The sequence below is a fragment of the Bombina bombina genome, chromosome 5 (genome assembly GCF_027579735.1).
Source record: "Bombina bombina isolate aBomBom1 chromosome 5, aBomBom1.pri, whole genome shotgun sequence".
NCBI lineage: Eukaryota > Metazoa > Chordata > Amphibia > Anura > Bombinatoridae > Bombina > Bombina bombina.
Genome location: NC_069503.1, coordinates 124,750,187 through 124,773,325, shown reverse-complemented (window position 1 = coordinate 124,773,325; position 23,139 = coordinate 124,750,187). Strand labels below are relative to the sequence as shown.

General features: G+C 39.3%; 1 protein-coding gene across 2 annotated transcripts in view; it reads left to right on the top strand.

Annotated features, from left to right (window-relative positions):
- LOC128660069 (uncharacterized) overlaps positions 1-23,139 on the top strand; it is a 197,112-nt gene that overhangs the window by 112,661 nt on the left and 61,312 nt on the right. The window contains exon 8 of one of the 2 annotated variants that reach the window (XM_053713676.1): positions 10,404-10,475. The exons of the other annotated variant lie outside the window; for it this stretch is intronic. Within the exon in view, the coding sequence (XP_053569651.1) occupies positions 10,404-10,475 (72 nt within the window). The remainder of the gene's footprint in view (positions 1-10,403; positions 10,476-23,139) is intronic. 2 annotated transcript variants of the gene reach the window in all.

Sequence of the window (23,139 nt, the reverse complement as noted above, 5' to 3'; positions counted from 1 at the left end):
GCCATAATTGCACAAGCTGTTTGTAAATAATTTCAGTGAGAAACCTAAAATTGTGAAAAAAATTAAGTTTTTTTTAAATTTGATCGCATTTGGCAGTGAAATGGTGGCATGAAATATACCAAAATGGGCCTAGATCAATACTTTGGGTTGTCTACTACACTACACTTAAGCTAAAATTAACTCTACAAGCTGCCTACATGCTCCCTAATTAACCCCTTCACTGCTGGGCATAAAACACGTGTGGTGCGCAGTGGCATTTAGCAGCCTTCTAATTACCAAAAAGCAACGCCAAAGCCATATAAGTCTGCTATAATGGCATGTCTGGCACACAGTGTTGGGGCAAGGGTGCATCTGACCACTGATACCTGGTCTGCAAAGCATGGTCAGGGCAGGTATATCACCTACGCTGCGCACTGTGAAGCGGCGTAACCCTTACACTACCTGATCGCTACAACATCATACCTGATGTTTTAAAGCACGTTATTCCAAACAATTTAGGAATGTTAGGTGATTTATGCCCTTTATGGATTAAAACCAGACTCTGCATCAACTATGTAATTTTCCATGGGAGTTTTGCCATGGATCCCCCTCCGGCATGCCACAGTCCAGGTGTTAGTCCCCTTGAAACAACTTTTCCATCACTATTGTGGCCAGAAAGAGTCCCTGTGGGTTTTAAAATTCGCCTGCCTATTGAAGTCTATGGCAGTTCGCCCGGTTCGCCAACTTTTGCGGAAGTTCGCGTTCGCCGTTCGCGAACCCAAAATTTTATGTTCGCGACATCACTACTCACTAGCTGCTGATTGGTTGCTGCACATAGAAGCCTTGTGTCATTGGCTCACCATGTGCATTGCTTTTTCTTCAACTAAGGATATTTAAAAAATGAAGCAAAATAAATAATGGAAGTAAATTGTAATGTTGTTTAAATTTCTATTCTCTATCTGAATTGTGAAAGAAAAATTTTGGGTTTAGTGGCCCTTTAAAAGGGCATTTCGCTTTTTTGCTGCCCAAACCCTAATCTAAAATAAAAACCCACCCAAAAAACCCTTACACTAACCCCCGACGATCCATATACAGTTTTTGAAGTTCCGCTTGAATAATCTTCATCCCGGCAGGGAAGTCCTCATCCAGGCGGCGAGAAGTCTTCATCCAGGTGGCCTCTTCAATCTTCATCCCGGCAGCGAAGTCCTCAACCAAGCGGTGAGAAGTCTTTATCCAGACGGCCTCTTCAATCTTCATCCAGGCAGCATCTTCTATCTTGATCCCGACGGCACAGAGCGAGTCCATCATGAAGACATCCGGCGCAGAGCATCCTCTTCATACGGTCGCTGCTGTACACTAAATCTTCAATGCAAGGGAGCCGTTTCAAGATGGCGTCCCTTGCATTCCTATTGGCTGAAAAATTTGAATCAGCCAATAGGAATTAGAGCTGCTAAAATCTTATTGGCTGTTCAAATCAGCCAATATGATTTAAGCAGCTCTCATTCTATTGTCTGATTCGAATTCCAATAGTAATGCAAGGGACGCAATCTTGAATCGCGTACCTTGCATGAAATATTTAGTGTACGGTGGCGACTGTTTGAAGAGGATGTTCCGCGCTGAATATTTTCAGGATGAACCCACTCCGCGCCCCCGGGATCAAGATAGAAGATGCCGCCTGAATGAAGACTTCTCGCCGCCTGGATGAAGACTTCTTGCTGCCTGGATAAGGACTCCCCCGCCGGGATGAAGATCGTTCAAGTGGGACTTCAAAAACTGTAAGTGGATCTTCGGGGGTTAGTGATAAGTTTTTTAAAGGGTTTTTTGGGTGTTTTTTTTTTTAGTTTAGGGCTTGGGCAGCAAAAGAGCTAAATGCCCTTTTAAGGGCAATGCCCATACAAATGCCCTTTTCAGGGCAATGGGTAGCTTAGGTTTTTTTTAGAGATAGGTTTTTTATTTTGGGGGGTTGGTTTTACTGTTGGGGGGTCTTTGTATTTTGTTTTACAAGTAAAAGAGCTGTTTAACTTAGGGCAATGCCCTTTTAAGGACTATTGGTAGTTTATTGTAGGCTAGGTTTTTTTATTTTGTGTGGTCTTTTTTATTTTGATAGGGCTATTGGATTTGGTGTAATTCATTTTTATTTTGGATAATTTTGTTTGTTATTTTTTGTAATTTAGTCTTTTTTATTTTTTGTAATTAGTTTATCGTTTTTAGAGTAGTGTTAGGATTTTTTTAATGTGTAGTTTAGTTTAATTTAATTGGTAGTTAGTTTAATTTTAGTTTAATAATTATATTAGTTTAATTGTTAGTTTAAACTTAGTTTTTTTTAATTTGACAGGTAAGTTTTAATTTTATTTAAGATAGGGAAATTGTAATTTTAATCTAAAGTTAGGGGGCGTTAGGTTTAGGGGTTACTAGTTTAATTTAGCTTATTGCGATGTGGGGGGCTTTCGGTTTAGGGGTTAATAGTTTACTTTAGTATATTTCATTGTGTGGGGCTTGCGGTTTAGGGGTTAATAGGTTTATTATAGTGGCGGTGGTGTAGGGATTAATAACAAGTATAGTGGGGGCGGGCGGCAGATTAGGGTTTAATATTATTTAAATAGTGTTTGCGATGCGGGAGGACGGCGGTTTAGGGGTTAATAACTTTATGATAGTGGTGATGATGTCGGGGAGCGGCAAAATAGGGGTTAATAATTATTTTTAGTGGCTGCGATGTCGGGAGCGGCAGATTATGGGTTAATAAATTTAATATAGTGTTTTAGGGGTTAATAGGTAGTTTATGGGTGTTAGTGCACTTTGTAGCAGTTTAGTTATGAGTTTTTTGTAACAGATTTGTTGCGTGAAACTCATAACTACTGCTTTTAGATGGCAGTACGGATCTTGTCATTTTAGGCTGTAACCCAGGTTTTTTAGCCTCACCGCAAAACTCGTAATGGCAGCGCTATGGGTATCCCATGAAAAAACTTAATTTTTACAAGTGCGGGACTGATGTTGCGTTACAGGCTAAAAGGCTTGCGGTACAGCTATACCGACAAGACTTGTAATGGCTGCGGTGCTGTTTTAACGCTGAAATTGACATTTTTTCAGCGTTAAAAGACGAACGCACAACTCGTAATCTATCTGAAAGTGATTAACCCCTAATCTGCCATTCACCCACAATGCATATACCTAATTAAAGTATTAACTGCTAAACCGCCAACCCCCCACAACGTAATTTACCTAATTAACCCCTAAACCGCCATCCCCCACAACGCAAAGAATTAATCTAATCACTAAGCCCCATAACACCCCCTAAATTAACCCCAATTACATAAAATAAAAAAGACTACCTTACTAATAAATTAATTAAAAAGTACTAAAATATAGGACCTGACGGTTTAGTTGGGGCTCTCAGTTTATATCTCCTTTACTCAATGTGTAATATAGCTCTGTTCTTTTCTGTTGTTCTGAAATGACCAATATGATGTTCAGTTATATATTTTCATTGTTTTACTAAAGTCTACTGTAACATATGTAAAAAGTAAATCACCTTTTTTCCTACATCACCCCTACTTCCTGCAGAATCATCTCAGTCAAGGTCGAAAAGCGACCATCTGTATGTATACTTCTGTTATATAGACATGACATGCATATCTGATGTAACATATTCCTTTTTACTTTATGAATATATCAATTTGAGTTCTTAATAAAAAAAAGTGCCAAAATAAAAAAATCTTAACTTAAAATTAAAAAAAAAAAACTATTATAAAAAAAAATTAACCTAAGATTAAATTAAAATAAACAAATCTAATATTACAAAAAATTCTAAAATTGTAGTAAAAATAAATGGAATTATCCAAACTAAAAAAATGTAAACCTAATCTAATACCCCTAAAAATAAAAAAGCCACCCGAAATGCCCTACAAAAGGCCCTTTTAAGGGCCATTGGTAGTTTATTATTAGATTGGTGGCTTTTTTTATTTTTTTAGGAGTTTTAGATTAGGTTTACATTTTTTTTATTTTGAATAATTTTGTTTATTTTTTTATAATAGATTTTTTTAAATTTAATCATACACCTAGATTTAGAGTTTTGCGTTAGCCGTCAAAAGCAGCGTTAAGGGGTCCTAACGCTGCTTTTGGCCGCCCGCTGGTATTTAGAGTCAGCCAGGAAAGGGTCTAACGCTCACTTCCCTACCGCGGTTCCAGGCTACCGCAGATCCCCTTACGCCAATTGTGTATCCTATCTTTTCAATGGGATCTGCCTAATGCCGGTATTTGGAGTCTTGGGAGAAGTGAGCGTTAGACCCTCTACCGACATGACTCCTACCGCCAAAAAAAGTCAGTAGTTAAGAGCTTTATGGGCTAACGCGTGAATATAAAGCTCTTAACTACTGTGCTACAAAGTACACTAACACCCATAAACTACCTATGTACCCCTAAACCGAGGCCCCCCCACATCGCCGCCACTATAATAAAATATTTTAACCCATAATCTGCCGACCGGACACCGCCGCCACCTACATTATACCTATAAACCCCTAATCTGCTGCCCCTAACATCGCCAACCCCTATATTATATTTATTAACACCTAATCTGCCCCCCCCCAACGTCGCCGACACCTAACTACACTTATTAACCCCTAATCTGCCGGCCGGACCTCGCCGCCACTATAATAAATGTATTAACCCCTTAACAGCCGCACTCCTGCCTGGCAAACACTATAATAAATTTGATTAACCCCTAATCTGCCCTCCCTAACATCGCAGCCACCTACCTACAATTATTAACCCCTAATCTCCCGCCCGCAACGTCGCCGCTACTATAAAAAAGTTATTAACCCCTAAACCTAACTATAACCCTAACACCCCCTAACATAAATATAATTTAAATTAAAGGAAATAAAATTCCTAAAATTAACTAAATTAATCCTATTTAAAACTAAATTCTTACCTATAAAATAAACCCTAATATAGCTACAATATAACTAATAATTACATTGTAGCTATTTTAGGATTTATATTTATTTTACAGGAACTTTGTATTTATTTTAACTAGATACAATAGCTATTAAATAGTTAATAACTATTTAATAGCTACCTAGTTAAAATAAATACAAAATTACCTGTAAAATAAATCCTAACCTAAGTTACAATTACACCTAACACTACACTATCATTAAATTAATTAAATTAATTACATACAATTAGCTAAAATAAAATACAATACAATAAACTATACTATAATACAAAAAAAGCAAACACTAAATTACAAAAAATAAAAAAGAATTACAAGCAGTTTAAACTAATTACACCTAATCTAAGCCCCCTAATAAAATAAAAAAGCACCCCAAAATAAAAAAATCCTTACCCTATTCTAAAATACAAAAGTAATCAGCTCTTTTACCAGCCCTTAAAAGGGCTTTTTGCGGGGCATTGCACCAAAGTAATCAGCTCTTTTACCTGAAAAGAAAAATACAATACCCCCCCAACATTTACAACCCACCACCCACACACCCCTTCTCTAACCCACCCAAACCCCCTTAAATAAACCTATCGCTAACCCCCTGAAGATCATCCTACCTTGAGTCGTCTTCACCCAGCCGAGCCAAATTCTTCATCCAAGGTGCGCAGAGGAGGTCCTTGATCCGGTAGAAGTCTTCATCCAAGCGGCAAAGAAGAGGTCCTCCATCCGGTAGAAGTGTTCATCCAGGCGGCATCTTCAATCTTCATCCATCCGGAGCGGAGCCATCTTCAACGGAGCCGACGCAGAGCCATCCTCTTCAACCGACGGACTAAAGACTAATGAAGGTTCCTTTAAGGGACGTCATCCAAGATGGCATCCCTTCAATTCCGATTGGCTGATAGAATTCTATCAGCCAATCGGAATTAAGGTAGAAAAAATCTGATTGGCTGATGCAATCAGCCAATCAGATTGAAGTTCAATCCGATTGGCTGATCCAATCAGCCAATCGTATTGAACACGCATTCTATTGGCTGTTCCAATCAGCCAATCAGATTTTTTTATACCTTAATTCCGATTGGCTGATAGAATTCTCTTGGATGACGTCCCTTAAAGGAACCTTCATTCGTCGTTAGTCCGTCGGTTGAAGAGGATTGCTCCGCGTCGGCTCCGTTGAAGATGGCTCCGCTCCTCTCCAGATGGATGAAGATTGAAGACGCCGCCTGGATGAACACTTCTACCGGATGGAGGACCTCTTCTTTGCCGCTTGGATGAAGACTTCTACCGGATCAAGGACCTCCTGCGCACCTTGGATGAAGAATTTGGCTCGGCTGGGTGATGACGACTCAAGGTAGGATGATCTGGATGATCTTCAGGGGGTTATTGATAGGTTTATTTAAGGGGGGTTTGGGTGGGTTAGAGTAGGGGTGTGTGGGTGGTGGGTAGTAATGTTGGGGGGTATTGTATTTTTCTTTTCAGGTAAAAGAGCTGATTACTTTGGGGCAATGCCCCGCAAAAAGCCCTTTTAAGGGCTGGTAAAAGAGCTGATTACTTTTGTATTTTAGAATAGGGTAGGGAATTTTTTTATTTTGGGGGGCTTTTTTATTTTATTAGGGGGCTTAGATTAGGTGTAATTAGTTTAAACTGCTTGTAATTCTTTTTTATTTTTTGTAATTTAGTGGGGGGGTTTTGTATTATAGTATAGTTTATTTTATTGTATTTTATTTTAGCTAATTGTATGTAATTTATTAATTTAATTTATTGATAGTGTAGTGTTAAGGGTATTTGTAACTTAGGTTAGGATTTATTTTACAGGTAATTTTGTATTTATTTTAACTAGGTAGCTATAAAATCATTATTAACTATTTAATAGCTATTGTACCTAGTTAAAATAAATACAAAGTTGCCTGTAAAATAAATATAAATCCTAAAATAGCTACAATGTAATTGTTAGTTATATTGTAGCTATATTAGGGTTTATTTTCTAGGTAAGTGTTTAGTTTTAAATAGGATTATTTTATTTAATTTTAGGAATATTATTTTGTTTAATTTAAATTATATTTATGTTAGGGGGGTGTTAGGGTTAGGGTTAGAGTTAGGTTTAGGGGTAAATAAATGTATTATAGTAGCGGCGATGGTGCAGGCGGGAAATTAGGGGTTAATAATTGTAGGTAGGTGGCGGCAATGTTAGGGAGGGCAGATTAGGGGTTAATACTTTTTATTATAGTGTTTGGGAGGCAGGAGTGCGGCGGTTTAGGGGTTAATACATTTATTATAGTGGCAGCGATGTCCGGTCGGCAGATTAGGGGTTAATAAGTGTAGGTAAGGTGGCAGCGACATTGGGGGGGGGCAGATTAGGGGTAATAGTTATAATATAGGGGTCGGCGGTGTTAAGTGCAGCAGATTAGGGGTTCATAGGGATAATGTAGGTTGCGGCGGTGTCCGGAGCGGCAGATTAGGGGTTAATGGTATAATGCAGGTATCAGCGATAGCGGGGGCAGCAGATTAGGGGTTAATAAATGTAAGGTTAGGGGTGTTTAGACTCGGGGTTCATGTTAGGGTGTTAGGTGTAGACTTAGAGAGTGTTTCCCCATAGGAAACAATGGGGCTGCGTTAGGAGCTGAAAGCTGCTTTTTTGCAGGTGTTAGGTTTTTTTTCAGCCCAAACTGCCCCATTGTTTCCTATGGGGATATCGTGTACGAGCACGTTTTAGCTGCTTACCACTACCGTAAGCAACGCTGGTATTGAGGGTTGAAGTGGAGCTAAGTTAGGCTCAACGCGCCCTTTTTTGAGCCTAACGCAGTTCCTCAGACAACTCTAAATACCAGCGTTGTCTTAAGGGTGCGTTGTGATAAAAAGCAGCGTTAGCTATGCGGGTCTTTACCGACAAAACTCTAAATCTACCCGTTAGTTTTTTATGCAATCTTAGGTTTGTTTATTTTAATTTTAAGTTAGGATTTTTTTATTTTAGTACTTTTTAATTAATTTAATTAGTAAGGTAGTCATTTTATTTTATGTAATTGGGGTTAATTTAGGGGGTGTTAGGTTAGGGGGCTTAGTGATTAGATTAATTATTTTCGTTGTGGGAGGTTGGCGGTTTAGGGGTTAATAGTGCAATTTGGTAGTTGACGTTGTGGGGGGTTGGCGGTTTAAGGTTTAATAGTGTAATTAGGAAGTTGGCGTTGTGGGGGGTTGGTGGTTTAGGGGTTAAAAGTGTAATTAGGTAGTTGACATTGTGGGGGTTGGTGGTTTAGGGCTTAATACTTTAATTAGCTCATGTGCGTTGTGGGTGAATGGCGGATTAGGGGTAAGTAACTTTATTATGTACTTTGCAATTTGGGGGCTGGCAGAGTAGGGGTTAATACATTTTATTTAGTTATTGCGGTAGGGGGATGGCGGTTTACAGGTAGATATTGTGCATGTTTGTAAATACTTCTAGGCAGTTGCGGTACTTATATATTCAGCGCAAGGCTTGCTGTGCCTGCCTATGTGTGGCGAGGTGTATATGGAGTAAAATGTCTTCATTTTTTCCGCATAAGTCCTTGTGCTGAATATGTGATACCGACTTGCGATGCCAGTTCTTTGTTAGTTTATAGGAGTTAAATTAGCGGGCGACAGGTGAAATATACGCGCCGCATTTATATGTGGCGTCGTATATGTGATAGCAATATCCGACTAAAAGCAGCCGACGCCGGCTTTTGCAGGCGACGCTGCATATGTTATCTCACCCAACATATGTAGCTGACCATGCACACCCTGCTTTAAACATATTAAGCTTCAATAAATAATGTGTCTCTCTCCTGTGCTTTTCTTAGGACTGGGGTATACAGGGAGTGCAGAATTATTAGGCAAGTTGTATTTTTGAGGATTAATTTTATTATTGAACAACAACCATGTTCTCAATGAACCCAAAAAACTCATTAATATCAAAGCTGAATAGTTTTGGAAGTAGTTTTTAGTTTGTTTTTAGTTATAGCTATTTTAGGGGGATATCTGTGTGTGCAGGTGACTATTACTGTGCATAATTATTAGGCAACTTAACAAAAAACAAATATATACCCATTTCAATTATTTATTTTTACCAGTGAAACCAATATAACATCTCAACATTCACAAATATACATTTCTGACATTCAAAAACAAAACAAAAACAAATCAGTGACCAATATAGCCACCTTTCTTTGCAAGGACACTCAAAAGCCTGCCATCCATGGATTCTGTCAGTGTTTTGATCTGTTCACCATCAACATTGCGTGCAGCAGCAACCACAGCCTCCCAGTCACTGTTCAGAGAGGTGTACTGTTTTCCCTCCTTGTAAATCTCACATTTGATGATGGACCACAGGTTCTTAATGGGGTTCAGATCAGGTGAACAAGGAGGCCATGTCATTAGATTTTCTTCTTTTATACCCTTTCTTGCCAGCCACGCTGTGGAGTACTTGGACGCGTGTGATGGAGCATTGTCCTGCATGAAAATCATGTTTTTCTTGAAGGATGCAGACTTCTTCCTGTACCACTGCTTGAAGAAGGTGTCTTCCAGAAACTGGCAGTAGGACTGGGAGTTGAGCTTGACTCCATCCTCAACCCGAAAAGGCCCCACAAGCTCATCTTTGATGATACCAGTCCAAACCAGTACTCCACCTCCACCTTGCTGGCGTCTGAGTCGGACTGGAGCTCTCTGCCCTTTACCAATCCAGCCACGGGCCCATCCATCTGGCCCATCAAGACTCACTCTCATTTCATCAGTCCATAAAACCTTAGAAAAATCAGTCTTGAGATATTTCTTGGCCCAGTCTTGACGTTTCAGCTTGTGTGTCTTGTTCAGTGGTGGTCGTCTTTCAGCCTTTCTTACCTTGGCCATGTCTCTGAGTATTGCACACCTTGTGCTTTTGGGCACTCCAGTGATGTTGCAGCTCTGAAATAAGGCCAAACTGGTGGCAAGTGGCATCTTGGCAGCTGCAAGCTTGACTTTTCTCAGTTCATGGGCAGTTATTTTGCGCCTTGGTTTTTCCACACGCTTCTTGCGACCCTGTTGACTATTTTGAATGAAACGCTTGATTATTCGATGATCACGCTTCAGAAGCTTTGCAATTTTAAGAGTGCTGCATCCCTCTGCAAGATATCTCACTATTTTTTACTTTTCTGAGCCTGTCAAGTCCTTCTTTTGACCCATTTTGCTAAAGGAAAGGAAGTTGCCTAATAATTATGCACACCTGATATAGGGTGTTGATGTCATTAGACCACACCCCTTCTTATTACAGAGATGCACATCACCTAATATGCTTAATTGGTAGTAGGCTTTCGAGCCTATACAGCTTGGAGTAAGACAACATGCATAAAGAGGATGATGTGGTCAAAATACTCATTTGCCTAATAATTCTGCACTCCCTGTATATACGAAAAAGAGGCATTTAAATAAAAGGTTCTGTATTCATTGTTTAGAAATCAATTAAATAAAAATGTTCATTATTATCTCTTGTTTGTAGACAAAGCCCAGACGTAAAAGAACTGATTCTGAGGAATATGAGTCTGTTCTGCTTGGGAAAGCTGGTATACTGGTAAGGAAACGTTATTATTTATGTTAGTATATGACTAGGTAACACAATTATTATTTATTATTATCTTAGCAGTAACCTTCATTAAAATGTTGGTGTATTTATCTCAACAGTTGCCAACCAATAAAATGTATATACGTAACAATATATTTATTAAAAATCAATATTTATTCCTTAATTCTAGATTAGTTATCCTTATAGACACCTTGAATTATATTTATGTAAAAACTAGATTATAAATCAATTATACACGCTTATTCCGTTACAATATATATACCAATTAGATCATAAAAATATGTCTCTAAAATTAACCTTACTCACAATAAATTGCTCATTAATAATACCAAAATTAATACTAGAGCAACTTATAATTAGCCAATAACTCTAATTCAATGCCAAATATGGATTACAAATTTACAGCGCTTAATTTACCATAACCAGAGATTTAACCACAATAACCAATTTAGGTGCAGTTCGAAGAGACTTCACAATAATAAAACTGACTTATACATCTGGAGTTTTAAATTACACAGGACTATGATGATAAACTTAAAATACCAAATATGCTCTTTAAATTACCAGCTTCAATTAAACTGTAGCAACAATGAATGTCTATGTTTTAAAACATTGAATTACAAAACTCCCTACATTACCACAAGACCAATTTGCAAATCTCAGCTTTTTCAGATTAATCCAGTTCACCGTCATAAATAAGAAAGGTATTTGCAATTTCTGGAGATAAAATTAGCTCAATTTTGCTTTCTGTAAACCAAGACAGCAAGTATTTTCATACTAAACATGTTATTCTACTTATAATATTTTAGAAGATGCCTTTAAAGTTACATTTTTATGAGTGGACTAATAGTATGAATCAATAAAATATATATGTTTATCTGACTTATTTTGTATATCAGTTCATTTGATATACTGGTACATATTTAATTTCCTAGTCAACATCTTATTTAGAAACCTCATCTTCACATCAGGTTCTTCCCTGTAATGTTTATTAGACTCCTGGAAAAAGGCAAACACTTATACACACCAATGCAGTTATTTATTTATTTTTACAAACAAAGATTTGAGGATAGGTAGAGAGAACCTGATCCTCAAAAAAGGACTACAAAAACAGCACTCAATGGGTTAAGTGTTTAATTGCAAAAGTTGCATATATGCATTGAAAATTGGGTATCTTGGGAACTTGACAAAAATAGCCACTATATGAACGGGGGGAGTGCAATTTAAAACATAACTTTTATTAATACAAAAATGAAAAGATAATACAACTGGAAAAACTTTATTAAAAACACTCTTAGGATTTCTCATGTAATATTGTACAGATTAGTAGCAATTGATACTATTGTGCATATTAAGCTTGGTCCCACCTGATGGACCTATATTGTGATATGAATAAGACATTGGTGTCAACAACCTATTTCTATCTAGCAGGTGTACCTGCTTTATAAATTATGGAATCTAAAGTAGCTGTATTCAAATGTGACTGCTGTCTAAATGTTACCAGAATATGATCTCATAAAAGGTTAATTTATGAGCTTTACATTAGCTAAATTAGTTCCACTTTATAAGTTAAGAGTAACTGGTATATGTACATGTAAAGGAGAAGTGACTTATATTAAATATGCAAATGGTTGGTAAAGTATATAAAGATATTGGGTATGGTAATAATACTAGGGTTCACAGATTATACCAAAATCAAAAGAGAAGCTGTCAGCCTCTTAGTATACTTTGAATAGGTTGTATCTAGTTTTGCGTACTATATTACCCTAATATATCATACATATGGTCATTCTCAAACAAATGTGCTGGTAATGATGAAGTTAGTTCAATATATTACTTCTTTCAATTGAGTATATCCCTACTTGATATAAGTATATATCGTAATTACTCTGTATGCATTCAATCTAGTGTATGGTTCACTAGTACACAGTGTATATTAATTGTTGCCAAAAAGCTGCAACACGAATAAAAATTATATCAAGATCTTATTCTAAATTGTAGCATATAGGGGTTGATGGTTTAATACTAGCACGCTGTGTGAGTAGCTTAGAGTGGATAGTAGGACTGAAATATGCTGCTATATCTTCGCAACAGTGCTTGAATTCGCTTTTGAATATACTTATTGAGCGAAAAATACAGTAAGATTTACCAAAAAAGCCCAGTTATAAACGGTTTATAGCATATTCAATGTTAATATGCCCCAAATTTTCTATATATACATAGATTGCTAGTAAAATCTTATGTATCGTTTATATTAGAATCATTGGTATTCCCCAGTTCCTACACCTAATACAATCCTCAGCATTGGCATATATAGCCCTATTTCATTGGTTTGTTTTCCCTCTGAGCGTGATCTTAAACCGGTATTATCTGCATATATTACTATTGTATAAATCACTAATTGTAAAACTCCGCTACCATTGTTTTATAGATACCGCTGTTGTATATTGCCCCTTACTAGGTTGAGTAAGAGACACCGGGTTGTTGTTATTCTAAAAGTTAAGAGACACAGTATGCACTATAGTAGCTTAACAGCCACAGCTGACTTCTTCAGCCTAGTAGAGCGTACAATTTTTAAAGTATAATGGAGAAAGTATACTAAGAGGCTGACAGCTTCTCTTTTGATTTTGGTATATTCTGTGAACCCTAGTATTATTACCATACCCAATATCTTTATATACTTTACCAACCATTTGCATATTTAATATAAGTCACTTCTCCTTTACATGTACATATACCAGTTACTCTTAACTTATAAAGTAGAACTAATTTAGCTAATGTAAAGCTTACTATGTATTAATATTAGGCTCATAAATTAACCTTTTATGAGATCATATTCTGGCAACATTTAGACAGCAGTCGCATTTGAATACAGCTACTTTAGATTCCATACTTTTTTTCTTTAGATTTATTTATTTTTAATTAATTATATCCAACACAGTACATAAGATGTGATATATCTCTTAGATCATTATATATATATATGTATATATATATATATATATATATATATATATATATATATATATATATATATATATATATATATTATTCAGGCAGTCTGCGGTACACATTAAATATTTGAAAATTACACAATTATATTTTATATGAAATTCTAACTTCTCCTTTTAAAACCAAGATTTAAATTTGTATATGCTTTCAGCACTCACAGGGTTAAAGATGTTTCTCTATTTTCTTCTGCTATTTTCCTTTCAGACATATGTCTGAGCTGCGTGTATTTGAACTCAGTATGGGGTATTTAACATTTAGATGATAAGAGCTACGATCCCTGAGAATCTTGGTTTATTCAAATATCAGTTTAGACTAAGCGACTTGTCTACAGGGGGTCTGTAACTTTATTATACATCTTGGGCAGGAAGCCCCATATATGGGCATTCAAACTTGAGTGTTATATGCTAAGATTACTTTAAAAAGCAAATCCTTTGAAAATTTGGGCAAAGGTTTGAAATGCATCCTTGATAACAAGAAAGGGGGGTTGTGTTACAAACTCAGACCATTTGATAGAGAGAATTGTAATGTTACAGTAATAACTGATACAAATAGCTTCATATATGATATCTATTTCATTATATATATGTGTAGATAAATATAAATATATTATTTAATAACACTCATAGATATCATGACATAAATCCCCCTTCTAATTTTAAATATATGTAGGACACGTATTTGAATTGGCTTAAAGTCAGTGGTATTTGGTGAGTGTACTGACAGTAGGCATCATAGACAATCTTATTATGAAAAGAGTCCATAATTTTTGAGCCCTTATGCTCGCTAGCTAGGCATCTTTAAACTACAACACTTCATTAGTGTATTTAGGGAAATGTCCTTTCATTCTCCCTCTATGACTTGGGATCTAGGATGGCATGCTCACAACTGATTAGATTGGACCCATTTATCCATAAAGATATCATTTTTAGGGATCCTAATCTTATAGGCAACTGGAGATATGTTGTCAGTAATGAGAAAAGGACTCTTCCATGATGGAAGAAATTTCTTCTCCTTAACCTGATCTCTTCCAAAGTTATAAAGATAAACTTTATCATTAATTTCATATTCCTTTTTGAAAGTTTTGAGATCAAAATAGGTTTCAGCAGCAGTTGCAGACTTCTCTATGTTCCTTTGAGCAAATGCAAAGGCATATTGCAGAAGCTTCCTTAAGTTCTCCACATATTGATGTGTATTAGTGGCATTTATCTAGTTCTGGTCTGATGTACGGTACAGTAGGTGCTGAGGTAGAATTATTCTTCTACCAGTCATCAATTCAAAAGGTGACATCTTTGTAGCACTACTTGGAGTTGCTCTTAATGCCATTAGGACTATAGGTAATTTTACATCCCAGTCTTTACCTGTTTCACTCACAAACTTTTTGAGGATTTTCACAATGGACTGGTTGTAATGTTCTACACCACCACCAGAGGCAGCTCTATATGCAATATGGAGCTTCCTTTTAACCCCTAGTATTTTCCACATTTTGGTCATCACTTCGCTAGTGAAGTGAGTCCCCTGATCGGAATCGATTCTCTGGGGTAAACCAAATCTGGAGAACACGTGGTTGATGAGCAATGCTGTGCATGTTTCAGCACTATTGTTAGGTGCACTGATGCACTCTACCCATTTGGTGAATAGGCATGTCACTGTTAACATGTATCTGTCACCTCTAGATGACCTAGTTACTAGACCAATAAAATCAATTTGTATATCTAACCATGGCATTACCATCCCCCTTTTTTTAAATGGCGCTCTATGCATCGTTGCAGTGGGTTGGAACTGTGGACAGATTAAACACCCTTGACAGTAGGTTTGAACATCTCTCAACATGTGCGACCAAAAGGCGTAGTCACGCAATATTTCATACGTTAATGTGGCACCATGATGGGGAGATGTGGGAGCATCATGGGCATGTTGAAGCATGAGACCTCTGAACTTTGTAGGTACCACCCATTGTTGGATACCAGCTTTGGAGGTTCTAATTAACAAACCATCCTGTAACGAATTGTGATTTGGACTTCATTAAGATTCTAAGATCTTCCTTACAATACCGTCCTCTTTTGAGATGGGGTTGTTTTCAGGATCTTCTATGTGTTTATAGAAGATGCCTATACTAGGGTCTTCTTTTTTGACTAGTGATCAGGTCTTCACTAGGAGAATCCTGACTCCATTGTACCAGGTTAGGTTCATTTTGTTGTTTAGTCTGGTTTCTGGTAATGGCTTCTACCTGAATTGCACCCATTAAGTTTTCGATATTAAGGAGTTCTCCAGTTATGGCTCCTTGTTTGGCTAATAAATCTGCAAGATCATTGCCTTCCTTATCAGGACCTTGAATTCTGGAATGACCCTTGGTCTTTTTCCAGTGTATGGTTAAACCATTGGAAACCACTAACTTATCAATTTTGCAGAACAACTTACGATGTTTGACTGGTTTGTTGTTAGTTTTCTGCATGCCATTTCTTTTCCAAGTTGGCAGGTATTCAACAAAACTGTCACGCACATAATTTGAGTTAGTAATGACCACAAAGTCATGAATACCTTATTCAATAGCCATTTCAATGGTTTTTAGAACAGCAGTTAGTTCTGCTACTTGACTGGTCCAATGTTGAAACTTACAGAAATATTTTGGAATCCATTCGCCCAAGTTATACCATTGCCAGTGACTAATCTGCGCTCATTATCAATAGTGTCATGGTAAGAACAACCATCAACATATACCCAAGGTAATGAGAAAAAGGGATTTAAATAAACTACACTCTAAGAGATCTCTAATGGCTAATCCCAGTTGGTGAGCAAACTTCCTAACTGCTAACCTGATAGTATGAAAAAAGAGGGGTATTGGGATGGCGTTAAAAAAACAACTAGAGATCTTATTGGCTAAAATTAGTATTATCCATATGGTATGTAGAATAGGATGAAAGAAATAGAACTAGTTTCAAAGTTAATATGTGTCGAGGAGAGTAAATTGATTATAAATAAGTGTTTGTGTATACCAATAAAGTAGGTGGTTACAATTAAATTTATTTATAAAAACAAAGTAACAAAATGAGTTGCCGGCATCCAAATATAAATAAATACAATGTTAAAAATGAACACTATGTTTAAAATAGACAGTTAACAGAAAAAACGGTATGCATGTATTCTGTACAGTATATTAAAACCAATGGGTTATCAAGCTTATGATAAAGTGATATAGTGCTTAGAGGCTGTTTATATAAACAATGCATAGGCAATAATATATTTAAATGACTGCGTTTACAAATGATACCTTATCTAGAAAGCACTCCTAGTGCGAGTAGAATAAAACAAAGTCTGTAATGGAAGCTCACAATAGCAGCAGAAAGTTCCCTAAGCGATGGTCTGAGTAATGTGCAGAAGTTCGATATCGCTGCAATAGTCCTCAAGCAGCGAGTGTTCCGTTAGAAGGAAAATGTGCTTGGCACTTAAATATTGTAGTTTGACAAAGTACCCTTTGATAGCAAATTGCTTTAAGAGCAGTCCAAGGTAGATTTCTGGGACCAATGTGTTTAGTTTGTAAACCTGATGTTAAGTATAGCGGTGTTACAACTCCTCTAGGTCCTACTACCACATCCGGTTTAGAGGTCAGGTGGAAAGTCACTAGTGTGGTAGCTGTTTATTTCAGAAAGTATCCAAAAAGTAAACAGGTATAACCGTTAAATGGCAGATCCTGGGACAGGGATTATACATGCAGAAACCACTCATATTTATTAAAGTGGCTCAATGTACCTGGCCTACTACCATTACTTACAGGTAACCTGGTAGTAGGCCAGGTACATTGAGCCCCTTTAATAAATACGAGTGGTTTCTGCATGTATAATCCCTGTCCCAGGACCTTGAAAAAATGAATTGTTGCTCTACATAAAGATGGCCTAGGCTATAAGAAGATTGCCAAGACCCTGAAACTGAGCTGCAGCACAGTGGGCAAGACCATACAGCGGTTTCACAGGACAGGTTCCACTCAGAACAGACCTTGCCATGGTCGACCAAAGAAGTTGAGTGCACTTGCTCAGCGTCACATCCAGAGGTTGTCTTTGGGAAATAGATGTATGAGTGCTGCCAGCATTGCTGCAGAGGTTGAAGGGGTGGGGGGTCAGCCTGTCAGTGCTCAGACCATACGCCGCACACTGCATCAAATTGGTCTGCATGGCTGTCATCCCAGAAGGAAGAGTCTTCTAAAGATGATGCACAAGAAATCCTGCAAACAGTTTGCTGAAGACAAGCAGATTAAGGACATGGATTACTGGAACCATGTCCTGTGGTCCAATGAGACCAATATAAACTTATTTGGTTCAGATGGTGTCAAGCGTGTGTGGTGGCAACCAGGTGGGGAGTGTCATGGTCTGGGCCTGCATTAATGCTGCCTGGTACTGGGGAGCTACAGTTCATTGAGCGAACCATGAATGCCAACATGTACTGTGACATACTGAAGCAGAGACTGGGCCGCAGGGCAGTATTCCAACAGGATAACCACCCCAAACACACCTCCAAGACGATCACTGCCTTGCTAAAGAAGCTGAGGGTAAAGGTGATGGACTGGCCAAGCATGTCTCCAGACCTAAACCCTGTTGAGCATCTGTGGGGCATCCTCAAACGGAAGGTGGGGGAGCGCAAGGTCTCTAACATCCACCAGCTCTGCGATGTCGTCATGGAGGAGTGGAAGAGGACTCCAGTGGCAACCTGTGAAACTTTGGTGAACTCCATGCCTAAGAGGGTTAAGGCAGTGCTTGAAAATAATGGCAGCCACACAAAATATTGACACTTTGGGCCCAATTTGGACATTTCCACTTAGGGGTGTACTCACTTTTGTTGCCAACGGTTTAGAAATTAATGGCTGTGTGTTGAGTTATTTTGAGGGGACAGCAAATTTCCACTGTTATACAGGATGTACACTCACTACTTTACATTGTAGCAAAGTGTCATTTCTTCAGTGTTGTCACATGAAAAGATATAATAAAATATTTACATAAATGTGAGGGGTGTACTCACCTTTATGAGATACTGTACCGTTTTTTCTGTTAACTGTCTATTTTAAACATAGTGTTCATTTTTAATATTGTATTTATTTATATTTGGATGCCGGCATCTCTTTTTGTTACTTTGTTTTTTTTTTTTTTTTTAACATACTATTTTTATTGAGAGCAGCAGAAAGGATACAGAAGAGTGTGTACATACATATTTCATGATTTCAGATACAATGACATAGGATAACAATAACAATTATCATTTACATGAATAGCAAAAGCAGGTGGTACTGAAACACTCGTAGTCTCAAAATAGATCCGTCCTTTCCTGTCCTCTCTTTTTCCTCCCTTAGAGGGGAGCGTTTAACAGTTTTATTGTAGCAAAAAGAAAAAAAACAACATGCTTAACCGGTAAGAACTATACAACCAAGTATAGGCTGGGACTTCGCAATGGTTTGTGGAAATTCATTTCTCTTTCCCCTACTAAATGTTCTGTGTTATGAGAGAGTACTAGTCAGACAAGCAAGCAGACAAAAAAAAAAAAAAAAAAAAAAAAGGGGGAGAAGAAAAGGAAGAGTCAAGGGATCATGAGGAGCCGGGACCCGGAGCCGCTTGCTAGCGTTTAAATGCTGATGTTATCCCTCCCACTTTCCCCACCGTTCTGTGTTTGATACAAGAAACCCCAATCTCCCCTCAGGGATGCTGTCAACATGTACTCAGTGTGTGCAAATGGGAATAGGATTTGTCTCTGGAGGTCAAGGCTCAGAGATATAATGTATCTTCTCCATTTGTTTATGAAATGCTTGAGTCTCCTATTAGTGTCCAGTTTAGTGTCTAGTTGCTCGATGAGCAGTTGTTTGTGTAAACGGTGTTTAAAAGAGCTAAAGCTAGGAGCAGAGGCCTCCGTCCAGACTCCCAGAATGACCTTCCTAGCAGCTAAGATGATAGTATCAAGTAAGGGGGTATCCGTGAGATGGTGGTCACGCCATTCTAGGAAGCAAATCTGTTCCACATCTATCTGGACTCTCAGTTTAATGACTCTCGTAATCCAGAAGGCAATCTTACCCCAAAACTGGTTGACTTTAGGGCATGTGTGAAAAAAATGGAGAAAGTCTGGATCGCACAATTTACATTTGCTGCATTCATTCCTTGTTTCAGCTCTCCACTTCGCTAACCGACGAGGGATGATATAGTCCCTGTGTAGCATTCTGATCTGGGATTCTCTGAGGGACATGGACATAGTCGCTCTTCGAGCGCTCATCACGCTCTGCTGAATGAGCTCCGCAAGATCGTCCCTCACCACACTTCTGGTCCACTTATCCACCAACCGGGTTAAGTTTTCAGATTCAATATGGTATAAAAGTGATCTATATATTCCCGAGATGGCAAAGTTGCCCATTTTAAATGAGGCTACTGTCAAGGCAAATGCATGCGGTTCCCAGAATTGTGGGTCGTCTCTCATCAGTTGGTCAATATAATGCCTCAATTGCAGATAGGCATAGAAGTGAGCTCGTGGTAGCCCAAATTGGGCCTGCAAATCGGTGAATGATTTAATGCATTTCCTGGTAAGGTCCAGGGCATCCCCCACACAGCATAGTCCCCTAGCATCCCACAGGACAAAGGGGGAGGAGTCCGTACCCGGGGGGAAGTCAGGATTATTTCGCAACGGGATCATTCTGGGCGCCACGCAGCGGCGGCCGACGTGACTGAGGGCTAGTTGCCAAGCCCTTAGTGTGTCTTTGTAGAGGAGGTTATCCTTTAGTGCCGCATGGGGACTAGTGGAGTGGGCAAAGGGTAGGACCGGTAGGCAAAGCCCCCCCAGGGCCTGTCTCTCTAATTCAGGGGAGTAGAAATGCCTTGTTTGTAGTTGCCAATCAATCATGAGGCGGCCAAGTGATGCCCAGTTATATAACCTGAGGTTGGGTAATCCCAACCCTCCGCTTGAAGGGTGTGCATATAATTTTGCCATAGCTATTCTCGACTTGCCTCCCTTCCACAAGAATCGTGAGAGGGCCCGGTTGTATACCGCCATATCCTTTCTAGAGATCAGAAATGGGAGCATAAGTAGTGGGTATAGCAGCCGTGGCAGAATCACCATTTTGACCAGATTTATGCGCCCAGAGAGGGAGAGTGGCAGGTTTCTCCAGCCCTCCATCGTACTCGCAGCTTCACGACACGCCTGGGTTATATTATCGTAATATAGGGCCTGCATGGAAGATGACAAGTGAATACCCAGGTAGGTTAAGGTGGGTTTAGCCTCCTGGAATGGGTAGGAGATCAGTCGATTTTTATGCTTCCGGAGCCACAGAATTTCTGATTTGGTTTCATTTACTCTGTAGCCTGAGAACGACCCGAAAGCATCAATTGTCGCTAGTATCTTTGGGATGTATTTCGCCGGGTGCTCAACAAATAGGAGCATATCATCCGCATACAAGGCAAGGTGTAGGCTCTCCTTACCAAGTTGGATGCCTGGGTATGACGAACGTAGTTTGATGGCCAGCGGTTCTAGGGCCATGTTAAAGAGGAGTGGGGACAGAGGACACCCCTGTCGTGTGCCTCTTTGTAATGATATACGGGGGGGAGAATAAACCGTTAGCCATGACATGGATCCACGGAGCTGTGTAAATGTTCCCTATATAAGTAAGGAACGATCCCGCAAAACCAAAACGTTGCAATGTATCCATAAGATGACTCCATTCCACTCTGTCGAAGGCCTTCTCTGCATCCAAGGATAGCAGGAAGGCCTCCGAGTTCCCTCTCATCTCTGGGGCTTCAGGGCTATTTGCGAAGTGTGCGATGGTGTGTAACACTTTCCGCACATTCGTCACTGATGTTCTATGACACATAAATCCGGTTTGATCCGGGTGAATAATGTCCGATAGGATTACTTTCAATCTGTTGGCCAGAATTTTCATGAGTATCTTGTAATCCGAGTTGAGAAGGGAGATGGGGCGGTACGACTCGGGGAGACTAGGGTCCTTCCCTGGTTTTAAAATTAAAGATACATGTGCCATGGTGAATGTTTTGGTAGGAGCAATCATCTCTGTATAATACCGGTTATATAGCCTAGTTAGAGTAGGGGTGATCAGGGGTTTCAATAGCTTGAAAAATTCTATGGGTAGGCCATCAGGTCCCGCTGCCTTTCCATTGGAGATAGAGGAGATTGTTTTATCTATCTCTTCTAGAGAGATTGGGGCGTTTATGGCCTCAAGTTGTTCTTCCTTGAGCTGAGGGAGCACAAGGCCCTTCCAGAAGTCCACTATGCTTTCCTGAGGCGGTTTCTTTTGGCTAGTGTATAGGTTGGAATAATAGCGCGCCAGGGCCTCCACAATCGACTCAGGCGTTCTGTGTGTCTTGTTGGAGTATTTAATGGCTGCTATAGGCTTGCGGGCCGCCTGTTTGTTGATCAGCAAGGCTAATAGCCTGCCGGCTCTATCTCCTTCTCTATAGTATCTGGCACTGGAGCGAAGGAGTTGTCCTATCGCTTGGTGATGTAAGAACACATCTAGTTCGCCCTTGCAGGCGATGTATCTGTCCCTGGAGGCTTGGCATGGACTGTCACAGTAGGCTTGGTAAGAGTCCGATAGGGCTTGTTGTAGTGACTGTAACCTAGCTTGAGCCTTTTTCCGCAGTGCGGCCACGTAAGAGATGATATCACCCGTTAGGACTGCTTTCGCTGTGTTCCAGAATAGCTCTGGATTATCCTGATGGGCTTGGTTATCCGTATAGAAGTCATTCCAGGCATGCGTTAGGTGCTTCAGGAAGGCATCTGAGGTATATAAGAAACCTGGGAATCGAAGTGTCTGCTTGTTAGCAGTCACTGTTCCCAGTGTGATCACAAGTTCCACTGGTGCATGATCAGAGATCGCCACCGAGTGTATCTTAGCCCTGGTAACCCTTGACACTATATTAGAGGAGATCATAAAAAGATCTATGCGCGACATTGTGGGTGTCGCCCTGGAGATACACGTGAAGTCTTTGCGTTCCGCATTTCTTAATCTCCATACATCCACCAGCTGTAAAGAGTTTGATAGCCTAGAAAAAATCTTTTTTTCGAAGGTGCCGTCGTAGGTAGGCTGTTTGCTCCCTACCGCACGCTCTAGATCCCGCAGTCTATCACAGACCGGGTTTGGCGCTAAATTAAAGTCTCCACCGAGTATGATGTCGTGGCCTAGGTACGGAGTCAATGTTTGAATGAGTCTAGTCCAGAAAGCTGTGGATTTACAGTTCGGGGCGTAAAGGTTACAAATTACCAATATCTTGTAATTGATTCTGACCTTAACTATAAGAAAACGGCCCTCTTTGTCTTTGTGAGTGTGTAAGATCTCTGTGTTTCCCCTCTTCCCAAACAATATAGCTATCCCCCTGCTGGAATTTGTGTATGAGACATATTCAATCGCTCCCACCCAGTCTCGTTTAAGTTTTTCATGCTCCACCTCCGAGAGGTGTGTCTCTTGTACAAGAGCAATATCAGTCCCCAGGCGTCGTAAGTGTGAGAGAATGGAACTTCTCTTAGCTGGAGAGTTAATCCCACCCACGTTCCATGTTACTAGTTTCACCGCCATTTAAGTGGGCATTTGCGGTATCCTCCTAAGCCGGCTCTCCGCAGGGAAGAGGAAAAAAAAAAAAAAAAAAAAGGGAGGGGAAGGGGGTAAAAA